The 27,093-nt window shown below is 39.2% G+C and overlaps 1 protein-coding gene and 1 long non-coding RNA gene across 4 annotated transcripts; both read left to right on the top strand.

Moving 5' to 3' along the window:
• Nucleotides 1-502: 502 nt before the first annotated feature.
• sppl2a (signal peptide peptidase like 2A) lies at nucleotides 503-14,895 on the top strand. Of its 3 annotated transcripts, XM_078245395.1 has the most exons (17): nucleotides 503-711; nucleotides 2,394-2,504; nucleotides 2,799-2,981; nucleotides 3,161-3,250; nucleotides 3,382-3,515; nucleotides 4,978-5,132; nucleotides 5,225-5,321; nucleotides 5,696-5,797; nucleotides 7,140-7,221; nucleotides 7,396-7,470; nucleotides 7,812-7,868; nucleotides 8,456-8,509; nucleotides 9,548-9,647; nucleotides 10,868-10,948; nucleotides 12,074-12,234; nucleotides 13,729-13,762; nucleotides 14,430-14,895. In XM_078245395.1, the coding sequence occupies exons 1-17, from the start codon at nucleotides 658-660 to the stop codon at nucleotides 14,468-14,470; spliced, it is 1,611 nt and encodes a 536-aa protein (XP_078101521.1). In that variant the 5' UTR covers nucleotides 503-657; the 3' UTR covers nucleotides 14,471-14,895. The 3 variants fall into 3 exon arrangements, with proteins under 3 accessions (XP_078101521.1, XP_078101524.1, XP_078101523.1); XM_078245398.1 differs by lacking the exon at nucleotides 8,456-8,509; XM_078245397.1 differs by lacking the exon at nucleotides 13,729-13,762.
• A 1,249-nt stretch (nucleotides 14,896-16,144) lies between these two features.
• Nucleotides 16,145-26,570, top strand: LOC144514225 (uncharacterized). The gene is made up of 3 exons (XR_013501281.1): nucleotides 16,145-16,331; nucleotides 24,715-24,794; nucleotides 26,532-26,570. It is a non-coding gene; the product is annotated as an uncharacterized LOC144514225 (long non-coding RNA).
• Nucleotides 26,571-27,093: the final 523 nt, after the last annotated feature.

The raw sequence follows: 27,093 nt of genomic DNA, 5'->3' as shown, positions 1-27,093 counted from the left end.
TCTATATCTATATCTGATAAAAAATTGATGTCTTGATGTATAAGAATAAGGCAAATGGAAATCATTGTTTTGCCTAATTGAATGGAAGTCAATATCTGAATGAAAAAAATTGAAATCTGGGAAAAGATTGGCTGCAATTTATGTAACATAAACATGCATGTTTGAAGAAAAAAAAATGTAGGCCTACTTTACATTTCCTGAAAAAAGGTGGATCTCGTCTGTTATGAAAATCATTCTCAAAAACCTCTTCTGAATTACATAACACCTATATTAGAACTTCTATTTATGTTACATTGCTATACTTTTACTTTATACTATTTATTTGGTTGTTGACTAATGTTACATTGCATTATCCTAAAATATTGAATGTACTTTTACATTTTCAGTGTACTTGTAATGGATTATTTTTACATTGCTACTTGTATAGTACGCTTGTACGCTATGCCTGTTGTTAAGACGCTGTGAGGTGAAACAGAAACCACTGGGTCAGCGTGTCATGTGCCACAAGCCAATACAGGAAGTACCTGGTAGCTGCTGGCAAGCTAAACAATGCAATGAAGATACGAGTAACTTAACGAATAAGAAGTGTCTCCGTGCCATACTTAATTCAATTAATGTGGATGCCACCGGACTTCGTAAAAAACGAATGTTACCATAATGGAAAGAGCTGTCAGAATCATCATTTTTTCGGTCATTTTCTTGGCATCGCAGGTAAGTTTATAGACGATAATAACAAACTAAACAGGGTGTCCGTCGGCAAATGACGGGCCTTATAGCTGGATTTACCGTCGAAAAACTCGCTAGCTGTGACTACTGTTATCTGTCTAAATTATATTCTTAGTATGTAGCTAGTCAACACACTGTGCTAATATGTGTACGAGAAGTACTGTCTTGTCCTGGTATAAAAAGAGACAAATGACTGCTGTCGACGAGCTAACGCTAGCTCTAACGTTTCGGTCAGTTAGCCTCAGATAGTGTGGTTCAAGCTAGAAAACTGAGTTTGTGTGCTGCATTAATGTTACATAATGGTAATACGTTAATGTAGGTAACACTTTCCTAAACTGACGTTAAATTATACCAAACTCCTTGGTCGTTAAAATCTAGCTAATTTATACAGAACAGAAGTAAAACTTGAGGTTTGGCGGAGGGGTGGGGTTTCCCGACGTCCTCTATCACTTCACCAACCAAGGAAACTTATAAAGAAGGAAGAGTCATATAGCCATTAGACTCTGTCGCTTCTAGAGTTGGCCAAATCTGTTTGTCGTCGAAAAAGAGGAATAACAACTGCATACTTGGCTACCTTATTTAAAAAAAGAAATTGTCTCCGTTCTAAGTGTGGTCTCTTACGGGAATAGCTTCACTCCAGAACTGGAAGAAAATCTGGTTCTTACATTTAAAATGTCTGATTAAAAATAAGGTTAAAGAGGTGTCTATTAAAATGATTAATCGATTTTATCCCTGCATTGCATTTCTACAAAGATACAAAAGGGACATTATTGTGGACTGCTCCTTTTGTAAACTGGCTCCTGAAGATCCTGAAGACCTGTTTTAGTACTGTCCTGCCTAATGTCATCACGTTTACTTACCAACATATTGAATCTGAATTTTCCCTGTCATATGAAACTGTATGTTTTGGGATCTTGTCTTATGCTTCCATTAAGACATAAATACTACATCATTAATTTGTTGGTTTGTTTTCCTCGTTATTGGTCTCCAAATAAGATCAGATAAAATAAGTTAATCCTTTATTCATTCAGGTGTTGCTGCAGTTTAAGACATAAATGAGTATATATAGATAACTACAAGCACTAAATAAAATAACAATAAAAAACAAGAGGTATAACAGAGTATATCAGTCAGTCTAATCTATATTACATTTCAGTAGGCATGGATTTGTTGATTTGCAAGTGAAGTTGTAGCATTTAAATGACTATATTTCAGTGTAGGGCCGGTCCAAACTATACATTAACATGTAGCCATGGAAATTATGTTTAAAATATAAATGTGTAATCCAGAAGTCTAAACATGTTTTAAAGTGATTACATTTTGCCTGGTATCAACCTAGATCAGTGGTTCCCAACCTTTGTGGTTGACTTGAGACCCCTTAAATTATAAGCAAAGTCTATTTGTGACACACCATCACACGTTGTGACATTCTGTACATGAGTTGTAAGCAGTTCAACCAACAACAGATTCATTTTCTCCTTCACATATGATTTAATTTAAATGATTTTTCAGCATACAAAACAACTTTCTGTCAACTCCTTTAGCCAGCATAGTATGTTAGTTTGATTTCTCGGTTTTGTCTTACAAGGCTGGGTTGGGTTAAGATAATTTTTTCAACATTTTTAATTTGTGTGGAACTCAAAAGAATAACATTTCTTGCCCAACAGATAAACTGCCAAGAGGCGATCTTGCACATTTCAAATGGAAGTACAGATAGGGAGTACTGCATTGTCCACAATCACACCTGGACCCCCCTGTCAGAAACCCTTGATGCTGCTGTAAGTTTTTCAAACCTTTTTAGGCACTATTCTATTGTAACTTTTCAGTATCTTTTTACAACCTGGTTGCTGGTGATGGTTTACCACTCTGATTCTGATTAATGTGGTAATCAGAAGTATTTACTGTTAAGAAGTAATGATGACATGACCTTTAGATGAAATTACTTAGTTGTGTTTACTGTAACACCCATACGTGTGTGACTTCTCCTATGTTTTCTAAAGTAATGATGGTAAAATTATAGGAAACATTCCAATTTCTAATTGTTAAATCACTTATTGCCTTCACTTTTCCAGTTGCCGTATCCATTGGTGAATATGACCTTCACTGTGCTGTGTAATGCCTCTGGGGTCAGTCCAGATGTGGTAAAGGGCAAAGCGTTGGTAGTGATGAGGGGGGACTGTGGTTTCAGCCAGAAAGCTCTGGTTGCTCAGAACCTCGGAGCTACAACTTTGCTCATTGCCAGCAGCAAATCATTGGTAGGGTATTTACATCAATCTGTATATTGTCAGTGGACTAATCATGATCATAATACTAATGTCAGGCTGTATGAATGTAACCTGTAAGATGCACATGCAGAAGTGATTCAGAAATAAGGTAGTGACATTCTAACCAACTGCATTTATAAAAATCACTTTTGTACTCCTCGGCTCTTCAGATCACTCCATCAGCCAATGACTCAGAGTATGCAAAGATCCATATTCCTCTGGCTCTCATGAGGTACAGGGACTTACTTGAAGCACAGCAGGTCAGACAATCTACTTTTTCGGCCTCTACTAAATTTGGTCTTGTTGTTGCCACCCTTTCAATCAATCAATTTGATGAAGAAGGTCAAGCTGGATGCAGAGTTTGTCATTAAATGTTTGTGAATGTCCTCAGGTGTTTGGTGAAGGGATGCAGGTGAAGCTTTATGCTCCACCTCACTCAAAGATTGATGCAAGCATTGCAGTCATGCTACTGATTGCCATTGTCACGGTCGCCTTGGGCGGCTACTGGAGCGGGGCATGTGAGAGGTGAGACATTGCAGCTTCACAAACGGAGCAGTATCTATACATTTTAATACATCAAACTAGAGCACATATTTGAAGAACATATAGTTGATGCATTGTTAGTACTAGTGCAGTGCCCATTCAAAACATGCCTGTTTGGAATAGGCTGATTGCTTGGCTTGTGGTATTGCTGTCTGCAGCTTTCTCCAGAACCATTGTACCCCGAAATAACTTGTAGAACAAGCACCCAGAGCACTTAATATGCAACTCAACCGTATACTATTGATTTACTGTGTACTTCTATTTTAGAGGAAAACATTGTACTATTACATTTACCTGACAGAGAAATGTTACTTGTTACGTTGCAGATTGCAGATTTTACTCACAAAATATTACAATTAAAATATGATGCATTATTATTCATTTACTATCCAGCATTAAGTTAAAGTTGAAAGCTACACCTTGAACAGATGTTAAGTAAATGTAACTAAATTGTGCTGATATAATGCCTCTCTTTTCACTTTAAGGAAACATTTAAATGCAGGACTACTGTGCAGTATTACTTATTTTACTCTTAATAGTTAATAATTTTACTTCAGAATTCTACCACTGCCAATACCAACATTCACAATTAGAGATATTATTCCAGAAAAGCATGTAATGTTAGCTTCTTGTAATATATTGCCCATGTTTTGGCCTTGGGGAGCTATACACGTACTTAACATCAGGTTCTTGTGTGTATTATTTGCTTATTTAACAGAGGTATCAACGTAATAAGTTATTAGTGGTGAAAGTTAGTATGGCAGACTTACACGTCTTGCAGTGTTCCTGTATGACCTCCACGTGCTCGTTAATTCCAGAAAAGTGAATAAAAGTTTGGTTGGTATATCCAGAAATATGCAACATTGGTAGCAGCAAAAAAATAAGAACGGGTACAGTCAATGAGCCCGCTACGGATGTAGCAGCCCTGCCCTCACTGCTGTACAAAGCCTTGTACAAAAACGTGCTGCGTGTGACGTCTTTTGCACATGCGGCTCAAAAAGAAAACAAGTTAGATTCACATTTCATTAATATTTAATGTGTTGCGTGTCAAAACTGCACCAAAAACTGCGATACTGGTCATTGGGTACCCAGAAATACACCTGCCATGTGTGAAGTAGCTCTGATGAACGGTTCTTGAGATATTTGAAAGACATACACACAGAGGGTCCTCAATTTTATAGTTAGATGTAGTGACTTAATTGAGTGACGATGTGTGAGTGTTGAACACATAGTAGATGGCATTGTCAACAATGCATACTTTCCCAAAGGTCATTTTATTGCAGTGCTATTATATGAGATTGCATTCAATTGCACGGTCCACCCTCTGTATGAGTATTGGATGCTGCCTGGTCTTTTTTTTTTTTTTTTTTTCAAGATCCTCCATTTTTTATCAAGAATAGGCCTTAGATAGAAAAGAGATCTAATGTTTTTCTGTTTCTGGCAGAGCCCGGTTAAATGGTGTTGGGGCAGGGGGAGGAGGGGGAGAGAGCAAAGCAGACAGCGGAGAGCTTTCCCTGTACTCTCCTCTCAAAGTGGTCTTCTTTGTCGCCCTGATGTGTGGGATGCTGGTACTCATGTACTTCTTCTACAATGTCCTTGGTGAGTGGGGGAAAAAAAAGAAAATTGTGTACCCTGAAGGACTGATAATCTGGAGTTTTGTTGATATGATCTGTGTTCCTTTTTTTTTCCAGTTTACGTCATTATTGGCATATTCTGCCTGGCGTCTGCCTCTGCACTGTTCAGCTGTTTAGATGCAGTGATGGAAAAACTTGGTTGTGGCACTGGGAGGTATGAGCATCACTCTTTCAAAAAAATGTTTATATACGCACACGTTCCACTAGTGTTGGGCAAATATAAAATAGATACTTGTGTGATATAAAACCTAAAATCACTTCACAAAATTGAATAACATACTGTAGACATAACAATTTTAGCCCAAATGGATGGGCATCAATCCTACCTGACGAACAAGTCCGTATAAGTGAAAATGTATTTTTCCTTGTTACATTTTTCTCATCTAAACAAGACGGACATTGTGGTCACATTGGGAAGATGTGAAACAGATCAGTGTGTTTTAACAAGTCTGTCTCTGAATCACACTCTGGCAGACGAGCCTCAGCTGCTGAAAGTCTGTTTATTTGATTGTCTGTGTCTTTTTCTAGCTTCTCTATCCGAAATTGCAACCTCTCAGTGAGGTCTTTCATACTGGCTGCTGTCTGCATTAGCATTGCTGTGGTCTGGGGAGTCTACAGGAATGAAGACAGGTACAGTGAGGGGACACATGCACTCAAAACACACAACTATAACCCTTCTGTCGGTTTCACACATACACTAAAGCGTGATTTATGGTTCTGCGGAGGCTCCACGCAAAGCTTTCGCCGTAGCCTATGTAAGTGGCCTGAAGTTTATACTTGTGTATTGGTGTTACATTACATTACATGTCATTTAGCTGACACTTCTATCCAAAGCGACTTACAATTGCTATATATGTCAGAGGTCGCACACCTCTGGAGCAACTATGGGTTAAGTGTCTTGCTCAGGGACACATTGGTTGATGTATCGCAGTGGGATTCAAACCCAGGTCTCCCACACCAAAGGGAGGTGTCTTATCCACTGCAACATCACTGCGCCATGCCGATCTCTTTAATAGAGGGGCCGGCATTTGTGTGTGCGTGGAGAGGGTGTGGTAGAGCGAGTAAGAGAGTGAAGGTGATTCGCTTGGGAGCGAGGACTCTAGAGAGGCATAGTGGGAGAAACAAAATGTCTCCCCTGTGTTTTCTGACCACGGTCGGAAATCTGTAGCAGGAAAAGTTAACCCTTCCCTTGATTTCATGTTGTTTATTTTAGGAGAACCAGGAAACGAGTAAGGGGAAATGCAACGCTACCAAGCCACGGCCGAGCGATGTGTGTCGCCACAACGTGTAGTTAAATTTATCGAGAAGTGCACGTCAGACTACGGCGTAGGGTCTGGCGTAGGGTCCATGTCTCCACGTACCTACATACAGTATGTAGCCACGGCGTAGATTTAACGCAGAAGCATAAATCACGCTTAAGACTTTACTGCGCCACCGCCACGGGACTGTTTTGGTTGTGAAGCAGGAAATGCTTATTGGTTCAAATGATCTGATAAACACCCACATTGCAGCAGCACTGCTTTTAACATGATTAACAATCAGTGTTATTTGTTAAGGTATTACATCTTTATAGCCAATTCTGAACTCAACGGAAAAGGTGATTATAGGGCTTTCTTAGAATTTTAAGCCTTGCTGTCACAATTAGTTACTTTATTGATCCCATTCAGACAGCTAGTCTGAGTTTATGAATGTAAAAAGTCCAAAGACATTAGAAGCCAAAGTTTCTTGGTAAATTATCAAACATATGGCTACAAAATCAATGTTTATTCATTCTTGTTGCTCTAGGCTTTCGTCATGATTTCTTTTAGCAGAGTTGCCTTTAGCAGGGTGTTAATTCTAATAATGTGTAACTTGATGCCTTTCCTTTTTGCATTGTATCCTTAGGTAGAGTGAGACTTCTCTTGTTAAAGGTAAAAACAACAAATGTTAAGGTTAAAACACAAGGTAAAAGAGATTTTTTGTGTCCTTGTAGATGGATCTGGATCTTGCAGGACCTCCTTGGCATTGCTTTCTGCCTCAACTTCATGAAGACCATTTCACTGTCCAACTTCAAGGTACCTCTAAACCACCCCTCTTAATTTAAGTATATATATTTATTGTCCTCTGTCATTAGTATGTCACACACTGTCTCATTGTTGAAGATGTTGTTGTCTTGGTATCACACTACACACAACATTTTTCTCAGTTCTGGAATTAATCTGTGAATTTCTTTTCCCATAATGGCATAGATCTGTGTGATTCTGCTGAGCCTCCTGCTTGTGTATGACGTCTTCTTTGTTTTCATCACTCCTTTCTTTACCAAGGTATGAGTAAATTTTTTTGTTTTGTTTGATTTTCTCAGGGCTTTTTACATACTTAACTGCTACTGATATCATTTTTTTCCTGCCATTTCTCAGTATTTTCTGCTTTTATACTCAAACCTTTTGTTGCTCCAAAGTGTATTAGCATCCAGTTAACATATTTCACTAAAGCACAAAACCTTACTTTAAGTGAAGAGATGCTGTGCGAAGGGAACCGTACACACAACTACATACAGACACCTAATATCATTGATTATAAGATGTTTTTGCAGCTCTGGTGTTTCAGTGTAATGTATGGAGGGGAGCACAATATAAATTCTTGGCATCTCTTTCTCTGTCAACAGAATGGAGTTAGCATCATGGTGCAGGTTGCCCTGGGCCCCGATGCATCAGGAGAGAAGGTAGGTCTCCTTCCATTGCTTCCCACCTTGAAGGGGAACTCCACTAAAACAAATTCTAGGCATTTTCTAACTATTTGCTATAAAATTAAATTCCACATTCATTCTTCATTTATGCACAAAAAAAATAGATAGCCTTTTTTATACAGCAGTTGTAATATCTACAGTTATGACAAAAATATATGAATGCTTTATGTTTAAGTAACATCACAGTTAAAACATTTTCAGAAAACCAACTCAGGCACTTGATTATGTCCTTGGATTGTTTTTAAGTGCTTATGGCCCAAAAAAATTCACTTTATTGGCAGACTGAAGAATAAAAACTTTGTTCTATAAATAAATAAGTCTGTGGAGTAAAATTGTGTTTTAAGAAGAGCAGTGTGCAGGAGTTTTTGATCGTAGGAGTGCAGGAGTTTTCACCTAAGTCCTGGACAACAAGCTGAAAGCTAAGCCTGGTGGAATTCCCCTTCAACTTTGTACTGGCTTTATTAACATCCTGGCTGATCTGCACTGCTTGTTGTTGATGCCCTAAGGGGCAAGATGGACTGATTGACTAACTGTGCGTTGGGGTTGGGTGGGCTCTGTCGTAGACGCAAGGTAACATGGTGGAAGTCCCCGCTGAACCCCAGGCTCCCTCTGAGAAAGTAAGCCTTGACTTGTTAACCACCCACTCCTTTTCCTAAACCTACATCCTGAGGTGGGTGGGAGGGGATTGTGGTTGTAGATGTTTGATCTCAGATAGATTCGCATGAGCAGAGTCCCACTTTTATAGAGGCTATTGAGCTGTGTGATACCAATATGATGAGGAAAGTTTTATATTGGGCCTTTCTGTTTTATATGTTCTATGTAGACAAACATGGACGGCCCAGATTCATCCAAACTAATAGTTACAGTAGGAGATAATTATAAAAAGCAGGTAATAAAATGCCTTACTTTAGGGGTGATTAAAATGCGTTCTTTGAATTAATATATATGTGAAATAATATATACGATAAAATATATATAGTATAGTATATAGTATATAGTCAGATCTGCTTTGCAGTCTGTGATGTGGCAGAACATGTAAAGTGTAGCAACTTGCAATGTTTCTCTCACAGAAATAGACTGCAGTCAAGCTCGCTGTCCGTCACTCGCATTTCCGTGGTCAAACCAGGCACCACTAAAGTTGGAGACAGACGACGGCAGAGCAGAGCGAAGTCTCGGTGACAATGTCTGATTATTTAAATGAAATGAGCTGGTTTGACCAAGGAAATGAAGAAAATATGCACCAGTCCAGAACACAGGGCCTTCTTTCTGTATTTACTTTCTTGCTCTCTCCCCAGACACATCTGACCAATAAGAGGAGTGAACGTTCTTGCTTGATTTGTAATGACACATTTTGGTACGCTTGGATTTTTCCAGGTGTGAAACGAAACTGAACCAAGGTGAAATCGCTCCCAAGTTTACAAACTCATCAACTGATTCGGACCAAAGCAAACAAACTATAGGTTTGAAAACGCCCTTTAACTGCGAGAGATTCTAAAGCAATATACACCAAAATGTGTGCTTTGAGAAATTAATATAAAGTAAAGACTCAGATTGAGTCAGTATAACACAACATACAGCTCACTGTATTTGGTTGCATACAACACAATAAGTCACACTTCATGTCAATTTAAACATATACCATTTTGTTTTCATAGCTGCCAGTGGTGATGCGTGTCCCACGGTTCTCAGCCTGGGCTCAGAACTTGTGCGGGATGCAGTTCTCCATTCTGGGTTATGGAGATATCATTGTTCCAGGTGAGGTTAAAGTGTTACCGTCAGTGTTTAAACTGTCCCTGGTATACAACAGTGTCTGCTGGTTGCCAGTCAGTTTAACAACAGTAGTTAAACCATTATGCTCATAGAGGAAAAAGAAGGAAAAACTTGATACATAATGTGTACAGTTTAGTACAAACAAAGCTTATTAATTTAAAGTGCCCATATTATGCTCATTTTCAAGTTCATAATTGTATTTTGAGGTTGTACCAGAATAGGTTTACATGGTTTAATTTTCAAAAAACACCGTATTTTTGTTGTACTGCACATTGCTGCAGCTCCTCTTTTCACCCTGAGTGTTGAGCTCTCTGTTTTAGCCACAGAGTGAGGCATCACACTACTGTCCCATCTTTGTTGGAAGTCGCACATGCACAGTAGCTAGGTACTGCGCAGTGGCTAGGTACTGGCTACTAGCTAGAAGCTAACACTGCTAGCGGTTAGCCACCTCGTTCTCAATGGCAAAACACTGCTATAACACACACGAGTTCACCCTAATCTACAAAAGAAATTGTATAGAACTACTCATCTGCAGGAATGCAACGCAAAGTTGGAAGTGCGCCCTCGTTTAGAAGAAGTCTCCCGGCTAATCCTGCCTTGTACTGACCGAAGTTGGAGAAACAGCTAGCTGATGTGGTATTAGCTAAAGTGGTTAGCACACACCAAATGTTTCGGCCGATGACGTAGATATCCCTGCCGATTTTGACCAGCTCACCTGGAGACTGCAGGCAGGGTACATTCAGAAACCCGTATCTCACTCAAAACAGCATGGATGGTTACACACCCAAATAACACCCCAAATCCCAGAAAAGGTCATTTATTTCATAATATGGGCACTTTAATTATTAAAACATACTCACCTATTCTTCCTGATTGTGGAGTTAATAGTCAGAATTGAATCTGATTACATTGAAGACAAAACACAAGGACAAAAGAGTAATAGTCTTTCCAATAAAAGCAGAAATGCAAAAAAGAAAAGTAATTTAATGTCATACGCATATGGAGAAGAATTTAAGTTGCATATGGTGTGTGCTAAAGTTATTTGCTTGTGGGAATGACTGTAATGTGTTGCTTTCTTTTTGCTTTAGAAGTACCAAAACCAATTATGTTAAAAAAATATATAAATGGCAGCACTGCTTCTACGCTGAAAAAGAAGACAAGGAGTATGATGTATCACTCAACCTCTGCATCCTCTGGTCCAACAGGTCTCCTGGTGGCCTACTGCAGCAGATTTGATGTTTGGATCAACAGCAGCAAGAAGATCTACTTCGTCAGCTGCTGCATAGGTACATCACAGTTCAACTATAATTTTGTTGATATGTTAATTGATATATTGTAACTGTAAAATAATTGAAATATGTACAAAGCTAAATATACATCTTATCCAGTTAGCTGTTGGATTACAGTTCTCATAAGTACAGGTTTTACAGCATAGTTGATACTGGAATAAGTGCATTATGTGTCATATTATAGAATACTGTACATTTCATGTTTTTATATTAGTGCTGTCAAACGATTAAAATATTTAATCGCGATTAATCGCATTAATGTCATAGTTAACTCGCAATTAATCGCACATGTCCCTTGATTTCTTTTTGTCCCTTTTTTTTCTCCTTTTTAATGCTCTTATCAACATGGAAAAGTGGATTGGCTTGCTTTTTGCAAATGTTTTTTTATTGAAAACAACATTGGCATACTGTAGTGTTCAATTTCATACTAACATTCTCACTTGGAGCAAATAATCTCTCACACAATGTAACGGCTTTGACGAGGGGGCGGAGAATTCGCATCAGCTGTGTGCTTGTCCATCAAGTGATATTTCAGACGACGTGCTGCGATGATAGCTCAGTTCACAACAACAAAACGCACAGATCACTTTGGTCTTGTCAATGGAACGATTTGGCAACTTTTTAAAAGTAAACTTTCCATTCAGAATCTTATTGGCATCCATTTCGGCGTCTCGCGCTCGCCATCCACTCAAAACGTGATGTTAGCCTACTACTCTTTGGCCGGCTCGCAAGCCCAAACAAGTGTGTGCGGCGCGCCTGTTGTTTTGTTTCCGGTCTAGCTAGATCCGGTGTGGTGTTGTAGTTTTTCTAACGTTACTAGTTGTTACAACAGCATGTGAAAAAAAACTACAAAGTTTGCTAGGCCAAAAAGAACGTTAATCTCTCGATTAAAAAAATGTACGCCGTTAACGAGTTTAACTGACAGCACTATTTTATATATATTATATATTTTATATATCTAGCTGAACTCCATACATTATAGACTGTATTTCATAACATTTCCTTATTCATCAGTAAGGAAGTATTTGGTATATATGTGTGTATCAGATGATATTTTATTTCAGGTTGACCATGTCTCTCTCCTTATGTGTTTTGTTTTTGTCCATCTCTCACTCCTTGTAGCCTATCTGCTGGGAATGATGGTAACATTTGCTGTGATGTTGCTGTCAGGGATGGGCCAGCCCGCCCTACTCTACCTGGTGCCCTTCACCCTTATTACCTCTGCCGTGGTGGCCGGGTGCAGGGGAGAGATAAGGCAGTTCTGGGCTGGAACCACCTATGAGGTGAGAGGACCAGAGAGTTCAAAGGGATTGTATATAGTTCTGGCACAGTAGTGGTACTTCCAGCATTCAAACAGGTTTCAATGTATTTCTGAAGAACTTCAATCCTCTTATCTGTGTCATAAGTTTTTCACCACCAGTTCATGAAACCAAAGTCAACCCAGCGCTATTGACTTGGCTTGCTGCCAAGACGTATGCTCACTCCTAGTCACTAGAGGGATGTTGTAAATGTTTACTAACATGAACAAGGCTTACGTGCTTTAGTGCTGAGCAGCCTGTACATAGCATCATATAAAGGGCATCTTACCTGTTCAGCAACTTCCTGGTCATCCCTGAGGGTTTGCTGCTGAATTATTGCAGAGCAACTTTTTCTTGGTCTGCTTTTGTTTTTAACAAAACAGTAAAAACCTTCATTCTTACAACTGCAGCTACAGAGTTTGCATTATTTCTTGTTTGCCAAGCAACTCTCTTGTAATGCAAGTAAACTAAGAGGAAGCCAGTCGCACCGGCCCACCTGAGGCTCTTGCAAGAGAAAGTTAGTCTGCTTATTGAATGGCAGCCTTAAGGGAAATGATTCCAGGCAGGTACCCCTGTTCCTTTACTGTTTCTTGTCCAGATGGGGGAAATGATGTGAACTCAGTTGTGACTGTGTTTATATCTCTAACCATTTTAGATTTTAGATTTTGTTATCTTTTTTATTATTGCATGGTCCACACTCCACAGCATACATCAGATATTTTATTTTTAATTTTATTTTATTATATACATTTTGAGTCATCATGAGAAAAAGTGATATAGAATCTGCACACCTTTTGAATATAACCTTTATTTTACATCACTTAGCATGTAGTCTTTAACTCCAGAAATCACTGTGAGTCACCCACTTGTAGTTTATTGATCAAGTCTATTTAAAGAACTGAATGTACAGCAATGGAAAGACATCTGCTATTTACATGCTCCTTAGCCTGGCATGTATTGTGACAGTGTGTGGTACACCCAGTCATTACTATTTTGACATCTCCCCCAGAATGCCCTGCAGTGGCATTATATGAGAAATGTAGGCATTCTCTCTAAAAAAAAAAAAAAAAAACCGCAAAACCTCTTATATTTTAATGACTTAAGAAAAATGACAAAACAGTAAATATTAAGCAGTGTTGGAAATGTGTTTTAACACAAATGTAAATCAAAGAAAAACATAGTTTAAACAGCACACCACGGTTTACCCTCACAACTGGCATGAACTGAATGAAAGGCTGGCTGGAAGTAATGCAATTGACCTAAAATCCGCAGTATGTTTTTTAGTTGATATGCATATATGCAAAAACGCCTTGATGACTTACATTCTCACCCTGAGGTCCTAAATGAATTGAGAAATTCTGAGAGAAGGTTGCATGGATGTGTATAGATGTGTGAATAATATTCTTGTCTTTGTATGTGAGAGACATAACAAACGAGCAGGAAAGAGATACAATTCTGACATGGCTTCATCTTCACCAGGTCTTGGACTCATCCAGGGAACCTTTGATGCCAGGTGTGCTTCCCTCAAACCCAGACCTCTCCCCTGCATCTCTCCTGCCATTTTATAGTGTTGCTTACTGCAGTGCCTTCTCTTTTCTCACCAGCTTCTTTTGGTCCCTTTTTTCTTTTGACATTTTAACCCCTGATTTCCAGGGTCAGTGTGATATTCAAAGACACAACATATGTTATGCTTTAAAATACAAAGAACTTGGGAGGACCTACATTTGGACAGTACAGTGTTTTGCATTAACTGACCACAAGGTGTCTCTAGTTGATGGAAAATAATCGGCTATGTCTGAAGAGCTTCTCAAAGCCACACTCCATGGCCCTGGAATACCATTAACTTCAACTCTTTATTTCTGCAGTTTGTTTTATCATTCTCTTTCTCCACTCATCCTTTTTTTTTCTTCCAGCCAACGGGAATTAATACTTGCATTATTCCATCCTTCATGCAGTTACCAACATGTCCATGTTGCCCTCTGCATGTCGTTGCTTGCAGTTATTGGGATTGGGATGTGTAATCTCTGTGGTTTGGTATATGTAGAACGTACCACTCATCTGCTGTAGTATATGCAGTACGCATTACAAATTGAAATCACATCTTTGTCTATCATGTTTATTTGGTGAACTATCCCATTAAATTGAAAAATGATTAACTTTTCCTTTCCTCTTCTCTTTAGAGGGAAGAACTGACTGCTCCGTAGGAGGAGAAAGATGCTGACTTACAGTAATGAGAATGGACCCTACTGCTGGATGCTTCTTTTTTTACATTTTAATATTACATTTGCAAAGCAAGGGAACATATGTTATTGATCAACAGATTCTCAAACAGTATGGGTTCATTTGACTGCTGTGAATGATTAGAAGGCTAATAAATACTGTGTAGGCTTGTTTAGTGCCTGAAAGGTCTGTTGGGCTCACATTCAGAAAACTGTAACGACTTGGCCTCGGTGATAATTGCATACAAAAAAATGAGAAAGCACTTTATAATATTCAGCTTGACAGTTTCATCAGGGTGGGGTGGGTTTTAAATTACTTGTAGCCACAATATGAAGTTTTTGATAACTGTTTTGGGGAATTATGTGTAACCTGTTTGTATGATGGGATTTATTTCATTGCCTTATATTAAAAGGAACTTCAATTTAATGTTCTTGTACGTGTATTCTGTTCCTTGTTGAAACTTCCACACAGATACTTAAGGGAACGAAACATTCCTGTAGATAAAGGGCACATCTCTAGTCAAGTGGTGACTTGTTCTGTTTGGGGGGGGGGGTTGGGGGGTCCATTGAGCTATTAAGTGTATGAACTGAGAGAGTAGACAAGTTTTGTTTTTTGTTTTTTTATGACTTATGGGGCCAGACAGTTCCAAGCATTAATCAATCCTCAATTAAAATGAATTCTGCAACAAAGGAGGTTGCCAGTGAAGAGGATAAAACAGCTGGTACAATGCCATCTCTAAAAGAGTTAAGAATTAAATGAAGGGTGTCAGATCAGTATTTGTGTCTTATAGACCTGGGTAAGATGATTACAATTCTGAATAGGATTACATTTTTTTTTTTTTACTTTAGAATAAGCATGGGGAAAGAGACTAAACTGACAGCTATGAAATATTATGTAAGGATTTACCTTCCTACAAAACACTAACCACTATCTCCTTGTGACATGACTCATTTGTGACTGTTCTAATAAGGCTCCATTAGCGTGGCTTTATTAAGGTTCATAAACTATATTTACTAAAACAAAGAGCACATGTGGCCGCAGGCTCCCATAGATATATATGCATAGATACCGCATCCGGCTTGTGAGATGCGTCTCTGCCGCTGCCATTTTGGGACGGAGATCCGTTCTGACCCAATGACTGTACATAGACATATGTCTATGATTACTGTATTTATTTATTTTTACAGTCTATGTTCGGAGCATAAAGACTAATTGAAAAGGCCAGACGTCTGTGCGACTTTTGTGCTGCTTTTTAGCCTGGGAAAACCCTGACGGACTTCCGGCAAATTTGAGATTTGCTCTGCCACTCTCAGTTACAACTGAGAAGGGTCTGGTGTCAACCAGGCTAGCTGCTTTTGGATGTTCATGCGAAATAAAAGCGGGGGGGAATGATTTAAAAAAAAATATAAATCCGCGTTTAAATTATTTTAAAGCTTAAAGTCGCGTACTTATCTACACAAGATAAAGTATTTTGGTATGAAAACCTACATTTTTAATAAACAAGTATCTATAGCGTATGTAAGAGAACGACTAGGAGGCCCGACTCCGTCCCAACATGGCGGCCGCGTCGACGTATCGCTCCGATGAACAGCAGCGGCCAATGCGGTATCTGCATATATATTTCTATGACAGGCTCCGCCTCAGCCATGTGACAGTGTGCTGGCTGAGTCAGCCGGCTCGTCATGCAGCGTCAGTCTGGAGTCGCACAATTATGAAAAAGCAACCTTCCGTTGGAGCTGCAGCCGAAGCGGATCTCTCCAACCTCCACCGGGCTTTCCTTCCAAGGCTAACCGAGAGCACCGCCGATAGATGGATAAAAGCCACGCCACAGCTCTTCCTGAGTCTCAACGGTGAAGAGAATGGTATGTGATACTATCTGAGTAGTCAACTGCCTTCCTCAGGGCTTGATAGTGTTGTCAAATTGGCGCGGAGGATCGTAGTGACTGATTGGGGGTTTTGAGTGGCAGGTCCCCCGATGCATGCTGCCTCTTGCCTGTCAGGCACCCAGCCCAGATCCCGTTGGCATTTGCTGCGTTTGCTGACTGGTGTCTGGCTGTAACACTGCGACTCGCTGTAATACTGCGACTTGCACGTAATAAGTAAAGTACACGGTGACACATTGTCTAGCAAGAAAAAAAACCAAATCACACACGGGCGTAACGTTAGCAGGCTAAATGGCTAGCTCACTAGCGCTAATGTTATGCTTAACCTAAGCTAACTAACGTTAGCTAACGTTACTGTAGCTGCGGTAGCTGGCTGATGTTAGCAGCGGTTTCTTTACCATGAGACAACAGAGACAGAGCCTCTCTTCACCAGATAAAAGAGTGCACTTCAGAGCAGCTGACACATTTCTGCCAGCTCTCTCAGATGTCAGACAAGAAGACACGCAGTCATTGCCAGTTAACAAGTCAATGCCACCTTGAGTGGCTGCCAAGTCCATTTAAACTGGATGCTTTTGTCTGTTTGTTTGTAATACCTCTGTACGCCCATCTCATGACTGTTGATCTAGTAAGAGTTATATGTTTTAATAATAATAATACGTTTATATAACACCTTTTACAGAACAAAGTCATAAAGTTGTTAAAAAATAGGATCAAACAAAGTTAAAAGAATACAATAAAAACAGTAAAATAAAACTTAAAAACAAACATTCTTCTAGATGAATCTTCAGGCTTTTAGCCTGCTGCAGACATTGCTGAACACCAACATTAGTGTTTGTTAGTTGTCGCTTTTCCTCTTCTCCACGGATTTCCTGTCTAGTCCTCTTTGGTTGGGCAAGACCAAGGAGCTCGGGGTGAATGGAAAAAGATGATGACATGAAGCCAAACGTAAGTCAATATTGACCACACAGTGTTGTTATTACACAGTGTGTGAGAGCTGTGTATCATAATATACCCAGTATGTGATGGTAGTTTAGATTAGGAGAGAATAATGTGGGTAAAAATCCTATATATATATACACGCTATGTCATTTTAGATAATGATATTTTAGATAATGATATGCTTGATGATTTATTTATCTTGTGGTGTGAGAGATACCACGGTCTGAATAGTGTGTCTCTAAAGATAGAAACGTTTTTATCATCATATCAACTAACCTTATTTTAGATGTGATTAATGGCACTTTAGTGGGCACTTTTATGCAACTATCAAAAGACAGTCTCACAGTGTTTAAAAAGTTAAAAGAAATAATAATGTGGATGTGATGGCCACGCAGTTGCATACATTTGTTGTTCAATTGAACAGTCCGATATATTCAGCAGATGGTGTCATTTAACTTTGTTGTGGCCTGTAAGATGGAGAAAATATCATTGCAAATAATATCTAATCTCGCAATATGGTATTTTGGTTGATATATCCTTTGTTCGCTGAAACACCAGAGCAGCTGGTGCCTGTCTTTTGTCTCAGTGCAAAACTGTCTAATTTCCCACAGTGCTGGCCTGAGCTGGTCACATGCCCCAGTATACATAAGCGACACTCCTGTGCTGCTGCTCTGAGAAGTCTGATAGCAGTCTAACGAACTAATGCTGATGAATTAATGCTGGTCTGGTTTCCTCAGAGCAGTCAGCATGATTTGATCTGTTTCACAAACTGGTAATAGAGCTTTATTATTGCAAGTGACAGTCTCTTACATAATAGTGGATGGTTGAACTGGTCATCAACTCAGGTTTTAGTGCTCTGTGACCTGGTAGAAAAGGGTCTTCTTCTCGCATCACTGTGTTGTGCTCCAGAATAGATTTTTAGCACGACTTGGGTGTGCTCTGTTATCTCACGCTCTAATCCTTTTGCACCACACACACACACACACACACACACGTGCACACACGCATGCCCATTTTAAGGTGACTGATCACGTTTTTCCAGTGGCATTGGACTGGGTTTAAAAAAAAAAAAATGTCACCACAATGTCTCACAGTCTCAGTTGATGTGTGTCTGTTGTTGATGTTATGAATGAAGTACTCCCCTGTAGATATTATCCAGCAGCCCCCACTGCTTCCCCTCACCCTGCAGAGCTGCAGCTTCTGGTCAGGCAGCTGACTTGCATGCGCTTTACCCAAAGAGAACTGGAGAGAATACCAACTAAGTATATCTTATATTGTATGTGCAAAGAGAGGTATGCCATTTTAAATACCGTTATTGCAGTCCCTCTCTTTGTTATTTAAGCAGAGAGGTTTATAAGCAGTGATTCGACACTGTCCCTGCTGCTATCGCCTATCCTGAGACTACTTTACCTGGGTTTTCATAGGTTCATATGACCATGAGCACCAGATTTGTTTTAGTTTAGAAGAATAGCCACCACATGCATTACTAGGTTATACAGCTGCTTGTAGGTAGGGTAGTGTGACATGTCAGCATGCTATCAACTTGTGCTGCATAGTCTTGCAAAGGTATGCCCAGGGGGCACAATAATGAGAGCTGGAGAGCCATCACACTTTGGTCTCATGACTATATGAGCTGACTTTCCTTCTTTACTTTCTTCCAGGATTCTTATCTGGAGGTTATAATGACCTGCTTAATTCCATTTAACGGTCGTTTATAGGCTTAGATCTTATAACTACTAAGATGTGGCAAGGATTGCAACATGATGAGGCATGTCTGTGTTAAAATATAAAAACCTATTTTGTTTCTGGTTTGGCCCTATCAAAATTATGTACTTGTAGCAGTTGTACTTGCTAGAGCTGTAAACTTAAGGCATAGATAAGAGCCAGGTCACCAAAATCAGGACTAGCTATCTGAATTGGACTTGCCTGTTGTGAGATGTATTGTAAAGTTTTCACACTTGTTGGAAATTATTAATCATTTTGATTAGATTTATGATTGTCCTGACGTGTCCTTAGAGCGTAAGGCACATGGGACCATCTTAAAAACATTTTATTCTGAGCTCTTCTGACCTTTGCTTTTGAGTGTGAAAAATTTGCAGCACAGCCTTTTTTGTCAAAATAAAGGTTCCATTAAAACACTATCTCGGCCATTGACAAAATACTAATGATTCAGCTTTGAAAGGAAAATGTTAAAATCCAGTCAAACTACTGCCACGCTATTATTGTGATGGTCATTGTTCAGAAACATAATAGACCTTAGTCCTGACTCCTAGTTTGTTTAGTAAAAAATTGATTTGAGGCTTTCTCTGGCAGAAGAATTTGACTTTGGATTGGTTCAAATGACTTGAGATTTGACTTGGTTCTCCCTAAAGACTGATACCAGCACATGTTGGTACTCTTTGCTTTCCTGTTTTGATTGTGGGGCTGCAACTAACTTTGAATTTTCTGCCAATTACTTTCTTGATGAGATTAATTGTTTGGTTTTTGTCTGTACATTGTAAGTATACAGACAGTTTATTAAAAAGAGATTATAAAGACAGTCAGATTCTCGTATACAAGCGGCCGCATTCTTAGGAGCTACGGTCTTTCTAAACTGTCTGTACACTTACAATGTTCTCAATGCTTCAGTTAACATTTAGGGACCCTCATTATGCTACCGTTGAAGTGTGGTGATATTTTGAGCCTTTTTAGTGTTATAATAAGCGATTGTTTTTACTTTCCCTGTGCCCCGAATACTAGCGTTGTAAGCTAATCAGCGGTCCGCGCTAGCTTGTTTCAAGCTACAAACACATTCGCTTAGCATGAAAACACGTCCCAGAAAGCGATCGAGTGGGTAACACATCTGTTATTAACCCCTAGGTTCGTTTTGTGCCGGAATTGTCCTTTTTAAAATGACAAAAAATATTGAAACATTTCCATCACAATTTCCTAAAAACCCAAAGTGCTATCTTCAAATGAATTGTTTTGTCCACCCAACAGTTAGATATTTTACTGTCATATATAGTCACATTGCCGATTTCAGTTTTCTATGATGTCTGTTTCTATATCCAGATCTTTAGTACCTTTTGTGGTACAACTGCAGTTTCTCTGTGATGTGCCTTAATGCAAAGAGAATCAACAGTGAGGAATTAAGGTTATGGCATGGAAAAATCAAGACAGGAGCCTTAGCTCACTGTACCGTGGAGGTTGCCCTAGTTCTGTGTCCATGCTTATAACTATAGCCATATACCAGTGGTTCAATTGTAATTATTGTTATAACAATATATAATAATAATCAAAATGTATCAGAAAAGTGAGGCAGTTGGACAAATTTGCTGCTCCTTCTCATTTAATTTTTCCGGTATCTCAAACCCAACCCTTATTTCCATCTTCCATTCCAAATAGTGGGAAACTCCTTGAAGCCATATCGCTGTCAGTACACATTTACCAATGGGTAAAAAATAAAATGGCTTCTGTTGGTTCTCTGAGAACCACTCTTCTCTTTGGCTACTGCTCACGCTAAAGTGCTGACCCCATATCCTCCACTTTTTCTAATGGGTAATAGAAATACCAAGCCAGATGTTATCTCACCCCATATTACGTCAGGCAGGGCCAGAGGAATGATGGGTCGACCAGCCAGCCTCGTTACATTGTTTTAAAAAAGGAGGGGGAAGGAAGAGCTCAGTTGGCAAGGTTTCTGTGTGTGTGTGTGTGTGTGTGTGTGTGTGTGTGTGTGTGTGTGTGTGTGTGTGTGTGTGTGTGTGTGTGTGTGTGTGTGTGTGTGTGTGTGTGTGTGTGGCGAGATGACAGTAGGAAGATAAAGCCACAGTGATAACATCAAATTTGTGTGTCGTAAAGCGACAGTCATAAGATCAGATTTGTGTGTGCCCCTAAGAACACATTCACTTCCACAAACGTGTTGGTGCAAATGGACATGACCACACACACACACATGGAGGCCCATGAACCAAACTCTCAGCATCCAACATTGTTGAACTCCGAGAGATGGAAAGGTGCTGGGTTATATTTCCTACAGGAACAAAGTAATCATAAAACCTGGAGCTCAGAGAGGAAGGGGGAGGGAGGAAGTAGGAGAATGTGTGTGTGTTTTTGGCAGGGGCTCTGAAGTGTTCAAGTCTTTTCTTGCCTGACATTCTCAGGTGCCATGGTTACAGGTTAGCAGAGCACAGTCTTGCCTCATTAACACTTTGTAAGATCAAGAAGACACCAACGTTTTTGTTGAAAGCATTCTTCCACAGTGCAGCACAGACGTTAATTAGGTCACTAATTCAATGAACAAGGGAGCACTGAAGAGTCAATGACCTGCAGTATACAATTACAAGGCAGTACACGATAATAACCTCACCTCAACAACTATAGTAAAAGTAATGAGGACAGCTGCAGCTCCTAAGATTGATTGTTAAGTTTGATTAAGTTTAAGAAGCAAGTCTTCACAATAGTGTTGCTATCAACGCTCGCTAATTGGCACACAAAAATGAAATCTACCAATTACCGTTGTTAGTTGAAGCTGTGTTTATCCTGCTACCACACAAGCTGCATCGTAATATATACATACATATCTATACAAATATTCATACTTTATTGTTGACTGTAATTATGGTATACTGTACAAGAAATTAATGTTATATCAACAGGAAATGATGTACAAGATGTGCATTGTCAGATACACGTTCTTTCTGAATGCTAGTACTGCCGAATTCAAATACAGAAACTTAAAAGGACAATTCCGGCGCAAAATGAACCTAGGGGTTAATAACAGATGCAGTGGTGCTATTTTGAGCCTTGTTAGTGGTATAAAATAGTTATTTACCCTCTGCCCCGAAAGGTAGCGTTAGCAGCTAATCACCGGTTTGCACTAGCTTGTTTCAAGCTAAATACACATTCGATTAGCATGAAAACATGTCCCAGAAAACAGTCGACTGGGTACACATATGTTATTAACCCCTAGGTTCATTTTGTGCCGGAATTGTCCTTTTTAAAGAAATACCTTAACATTTTCAATATGAAAGTAAATAAGCTTTTTGTCCAAAATGTTATACAATATAATATGTGTGCAGTTAAACACACTTTGTCTTTCAAGTAAATGGGGAAGTGTGTCCAAACCCTTTGAGTGGTACTGTATAAGATTTTTTTAAGTGCAGTTTTTTCAAAGATGTTAATTTTTTAGCTTTATAGCTGTACATGTGCACACAGTTAGTGGATTTAGGTTATTATCAACCTTCCAGGTGCATTCACTTAAGTTTTTCCTCTAAATAAGTGGTTTTGATAATATAAGTAAAGGTTTGTCTACACTGTGGTTAACTAAGGGTTCAGAGCATGGTTCAACCAAAACATGAATTAATATTGAAAGAGATGATAATTCCATTTGCCAGTATAATAATTCACACCTATTAAAACATAACACTCATCAGATCACCAGCCAGTCCACGATACATTTAAACTTTTGAACATGTCAACTGCTTACAGGATAAGAATTTGGCAAAACAGTTACAGATACCAAATCAGCAGCATGTAAGCAAAATGGAATGGAGACAAAATAACTTGATACCAATGTCAGCAATATACAGTAGCTGTAGGTCTAAACAGTGTTTAAAGTGCAAAATTAATTTGAAATTACATTATTAAAGAAACCTTTGTTGACATTTGTGTTTCATGTTATCATACCCCAACTCATTATACCCCAACTCATAAATGCTGCAACTACTGTGAGAAGAAAAAAAGTTTAATCTCTTAGGATTGCTTAGTGATGACTCAATCGATGCCGAATTGCTTCCATATGGAAGACTCAATGTGAACATCAAAACCACTGCCTTATGTAAATATGTAAAACCATGTTTAGTACGATGGTACTTTAGTACACAAAGTTACCTGAGTTTGCTGCCCTCATTTTTACCTGGATAACGTTTTTTTTTAGTGTTGCTCTTTTCAAAATAAGTTTCAAAATAAAAGAGGCATCCTTAAATCCTAAGTGTGTGGCCTGTGTTGTTGGGAGAGGTTTTGTGTGTACTCCTGCATTAATCACAGTTGGTGGTGTGTCCTCAGTAGACAACTAGGTATATATCATTGAGGCCTCTGCCCATCCACTAATCCTCTCCCACACCCCCACCTTCCTCGTCTCTTTCTCCCCAGCCTAAGTATAATATGTAGTTGGTCTCAGACACATTCATCTGCCCCCCGAGTGGCTTCTTACATATTAACCGTGGATGGAGTTTGGAGGCTGCAACCTCTCGCTGATCACTCGGCTTTTAACTCAGGCCGGATCTGTATGGCAACAGCATCACTGTAGACTTTGAGACCCATATGGAAATTTCTTCTGAGAAACGGAGGCCGACAGAAGTATAGGGATTTGTTGCTGATGATCCAGTGCTCAGGCGAGGCTGTGGTGACTGTGGTTTGTCCAGGAGATGCATGAAGGAGCCTTGGCATGTTTCTGTACAAAGCCCTTAAACACATCGATGAAGAAGAGTACATCCAGGTACACTCAGTGGCTCGGTGTCACTGGTCAAGCTGTGGGATGACTTGTTTGTTTAGATGTTTTCGTAAAACTGCAATTTGTTGTAGGCAGCATAGAACCTGAGGCACTATGGATGGGACTCTTGGCACCAGATATAAGTGACTTAAGAAAGAGATAAAATGATTGAAATTTTGTCATGGAACTTCTGTGGGGGGGGGGGGCTCTATTCTTTTATGCTGAGTCACTTCTGTTTCTACACTGCCTATATTTAACTACATGGAAAGGTTGACTAGTTAGGATCATTTGTTTCAGCAGAACATTGACTTGCTGTTAACTGCCTGGTTCACAACATTTCCATTTCTGGTTGTAATACTATTGTTTGACTTTCAGGAATAGTTGAAACGCTTTGGTGTACAGCAGGTGACGGTGTTTGCAGGTTCCCTTCTTTATGCTGCGAGGGATTAATGGTGCTAATCGCTCTGAGCTGTACTGGGGAACAATAAGGCATGAGGCATTTAAATGAAAATTCCTGTGACATAATCCTTGTTTTAAAGGAATAGTGATACAGAGTGAGATTAATGTATTGCAGTTTACAACATTGGCAGGCACCTATCGCTGAGGTGCCTCCTGAACTACAGTTTTCCTAGTTTTATATATTTGTATTTATTACAACTTCTAATCACTTTTATTGTCATCGACTGAATCCTGGATTAAGGGGATTACAAGAACCACTTTTAGGACGTTTCATTATTTGTAGAGAAAATTGTTCTAAATAAAGCAAAACAGTACCACTTTTGATTTATCCCCATGTTCTTTTTACTGGCTTTTCTTGTCTTTGTAAAACTACAATCGATATAATCACAGCGTTGTTTCTTTCTGTTCTTTAAATGCAAATATAATAAACCATGAACAGGAACATCACCCACTGTCCACTGTTTACAATATGCAACTGTTTCTTTTTGTTCACAGTCCCAGAAACCCTGGATAGAAAGCACTTTCACCAAGCGGGAATGTGTGTACATACTTCCAGTGTCAAAGGACCCCCACAGGTATGTGCTTAGACGTACTGTAGCGTGCCTTGTGGTGATAGCCATGGAAACGGTGTAATTGTATGGTGTGTGTTAAAGTAGGCCCAAACCCTAACCACCACTCTCTAAAGAGTAAATTAGTCTGTTTTTCACATAATTTTAATGTTTATGTCTGTCACTATAATTGCAGCGTTAAGTGCGGGGAAGACCGGTTATAGACCTGTGTATCATATCTTCTTAGGTGTTATTCATTTCTATCAGTCAGCTATTTTAGGATGTTTGGAGTTCATTATTTGGATGACTAATTAGATTCAATGAAATCGGAATCCCACTTTTGGTTGGCCGTTAAATTGAAATTGTTTATTTGTAAAAAATATAATTTTATGTGTGTGTGTAATGTGAAGCAGAATTTTTCTGCAGACCTACTGGAATCGTAGGGCGTTTTCACACCTGAAAGTCCGAACCAAGGTCCGGACAAGGGTTCATGTTTTTGTTACATTGTATACATTTGATCTGGTAAGTTTTGGTTTCACACTGCAGTTATGCAAGCGCACTAAAGATCTATACGTGACTAAACTACGTCCTGCCGTCATCACATACGTAAGCTGTGTCTCCTGATACTTATAATTGATTGGTTTGTAGACAGGGCTTCCCCGTCCTCTCGTATCCTCTCTGTGTGTCAGAGTTTTTTTCAACTGACTGCTGCTCTCCCCTACTGCCGCAGCTCTTTTTGTTTTGTTGTGATGTTGAGAAGCAAGACACGGGAACTTTCTTTCTGGAGCTGATGTATTCTCCGCTCTGATAGCCGACAGCTGTCTGCTCTGAGCACATTCACCGTCACTCACTCTCTCATGTAACCTACACACTAAGCACCGAGCTATTCCTTAAAGGAGCTTCCGCAGTCTTGTAACACAAGAGCCTGCCAGAGCTTCTTGTATTTGGTCCAAAAGTCCGAACCATCCAAAAAATGCTTTCCCACTATAAACAAACCAGACCATGGTTCAGTTTGGTCCGGACCGAGACCACCTCTTTTTATCGGACCAAAATTTGGTCTTTTGATCCAGACCGCTCATTCACAATGTACTTGGTGTGCTTGAGAAGCACACATGAAATAGCTAAATTAAAGGTACAGCAGCTGGTATTTACCTTATTCAGTTATAAAGAAATGGGCAAATAAAAAAATAATGTTTGTCAAATTCTTGATTATTTAATCTTAAATTGTACTTACTGTTTAACCACCTCCTTTGTGTGCAAGCCATTTCTGTTGCACTACCACTATTTAATTGCACTTTCAAGAAGTTGCAGACCTTCCTTCTTGTAAACTCGCAAAAATACTGGGTTACTCTTTTTTCCTGTGTTTTCTTTTACATCAATTATTTGCCACTGGATTTTCTCCACTAACTACAGTACGTGCTGCTGCTCGAAGATGATTCGGAGGCGCTAGTGATCATGGGCCCATTTAACGTTGGGCCAAAGGCCTGCATGTGACTGTGATCAAAGTGAGAGTCCCCTTGGCAGGTTTCACAATACTCTCTTGGTTAAAGGCCAATCTAAATGGGCTGCCTGCCCAGCTGACAAATAACCTTCCTTAATGTCCTCAAACTTTGTCTACCGAGAACTTTCTTCTTACTAGGAGAGATCAGACCATTATAACGGTCTTTGTATCTTTGCAAATGTACTCCACATTTTGGTGTTTTGTATTTATTTACGTTTAAATCAATTCATTAATAATAATTATGTTGCTGAAATTCGTTTCAGATGCCTTCCAGGATGCCAGATTTGTCAACAGCTAGTCCGGTAAGTATCTGTTTGGTCTTTGTTCCCCTAATTTCTTTGTAACCTGACAGGACTAGTCTTAAGAGAAGTTTTAAGTTTCAAGAGTCCATACTAACCAGTTGACTTTACACCAGAAAAGGCCTTCAGGCAAATTCTTTTACAATTCCTTTTATAATAACAAAACCTCCCGGCTTTGTGTGTCAGGATGCACATTCTTGCCTAAGATAATTAAAGAAGGTGAGGAAACAAAAAAGCTTAGGTTGGTCATTCATTTTAATAATAATACATTGATGAGCCATTGAAAGTAGAGGTTGTTAAGATAAAGGTTTTTATTTTTGTGTGTGTATATTATATTGATGGGAGAAATTTGGATGTTTCAGATAAAGTGCAGTTCACAGTGATGAATAGATCTAACATTTGAAATTGTTGGAACAATGTCTCTTATTTCAGAAAAAAGGAGACAAACAGGGCTTTCTATTTGAAGCCAGTGACCGTTGATTTTGTCAGCTTAAATAATAACCGTCACTAGCAGATTGTATCAGAG

Source organism: Sander vitreus, unplaced genomic scaffold (assembly GCF_031162955.1).
Source record: "Sander vitreus isolate 19-12246 unplaced genomic scaffold, sanVit1 ctg499_0, whole genome shotgun sequence".
Lineage (NCBI taxonomy): Eukaryota > Metazoa > Chordata > Actinopteri > Perciformes > Percidae > Sander > Sander vitreus.
This window is presented reverse-complemented; position numbering and strand designations above follow the sequence as displayed.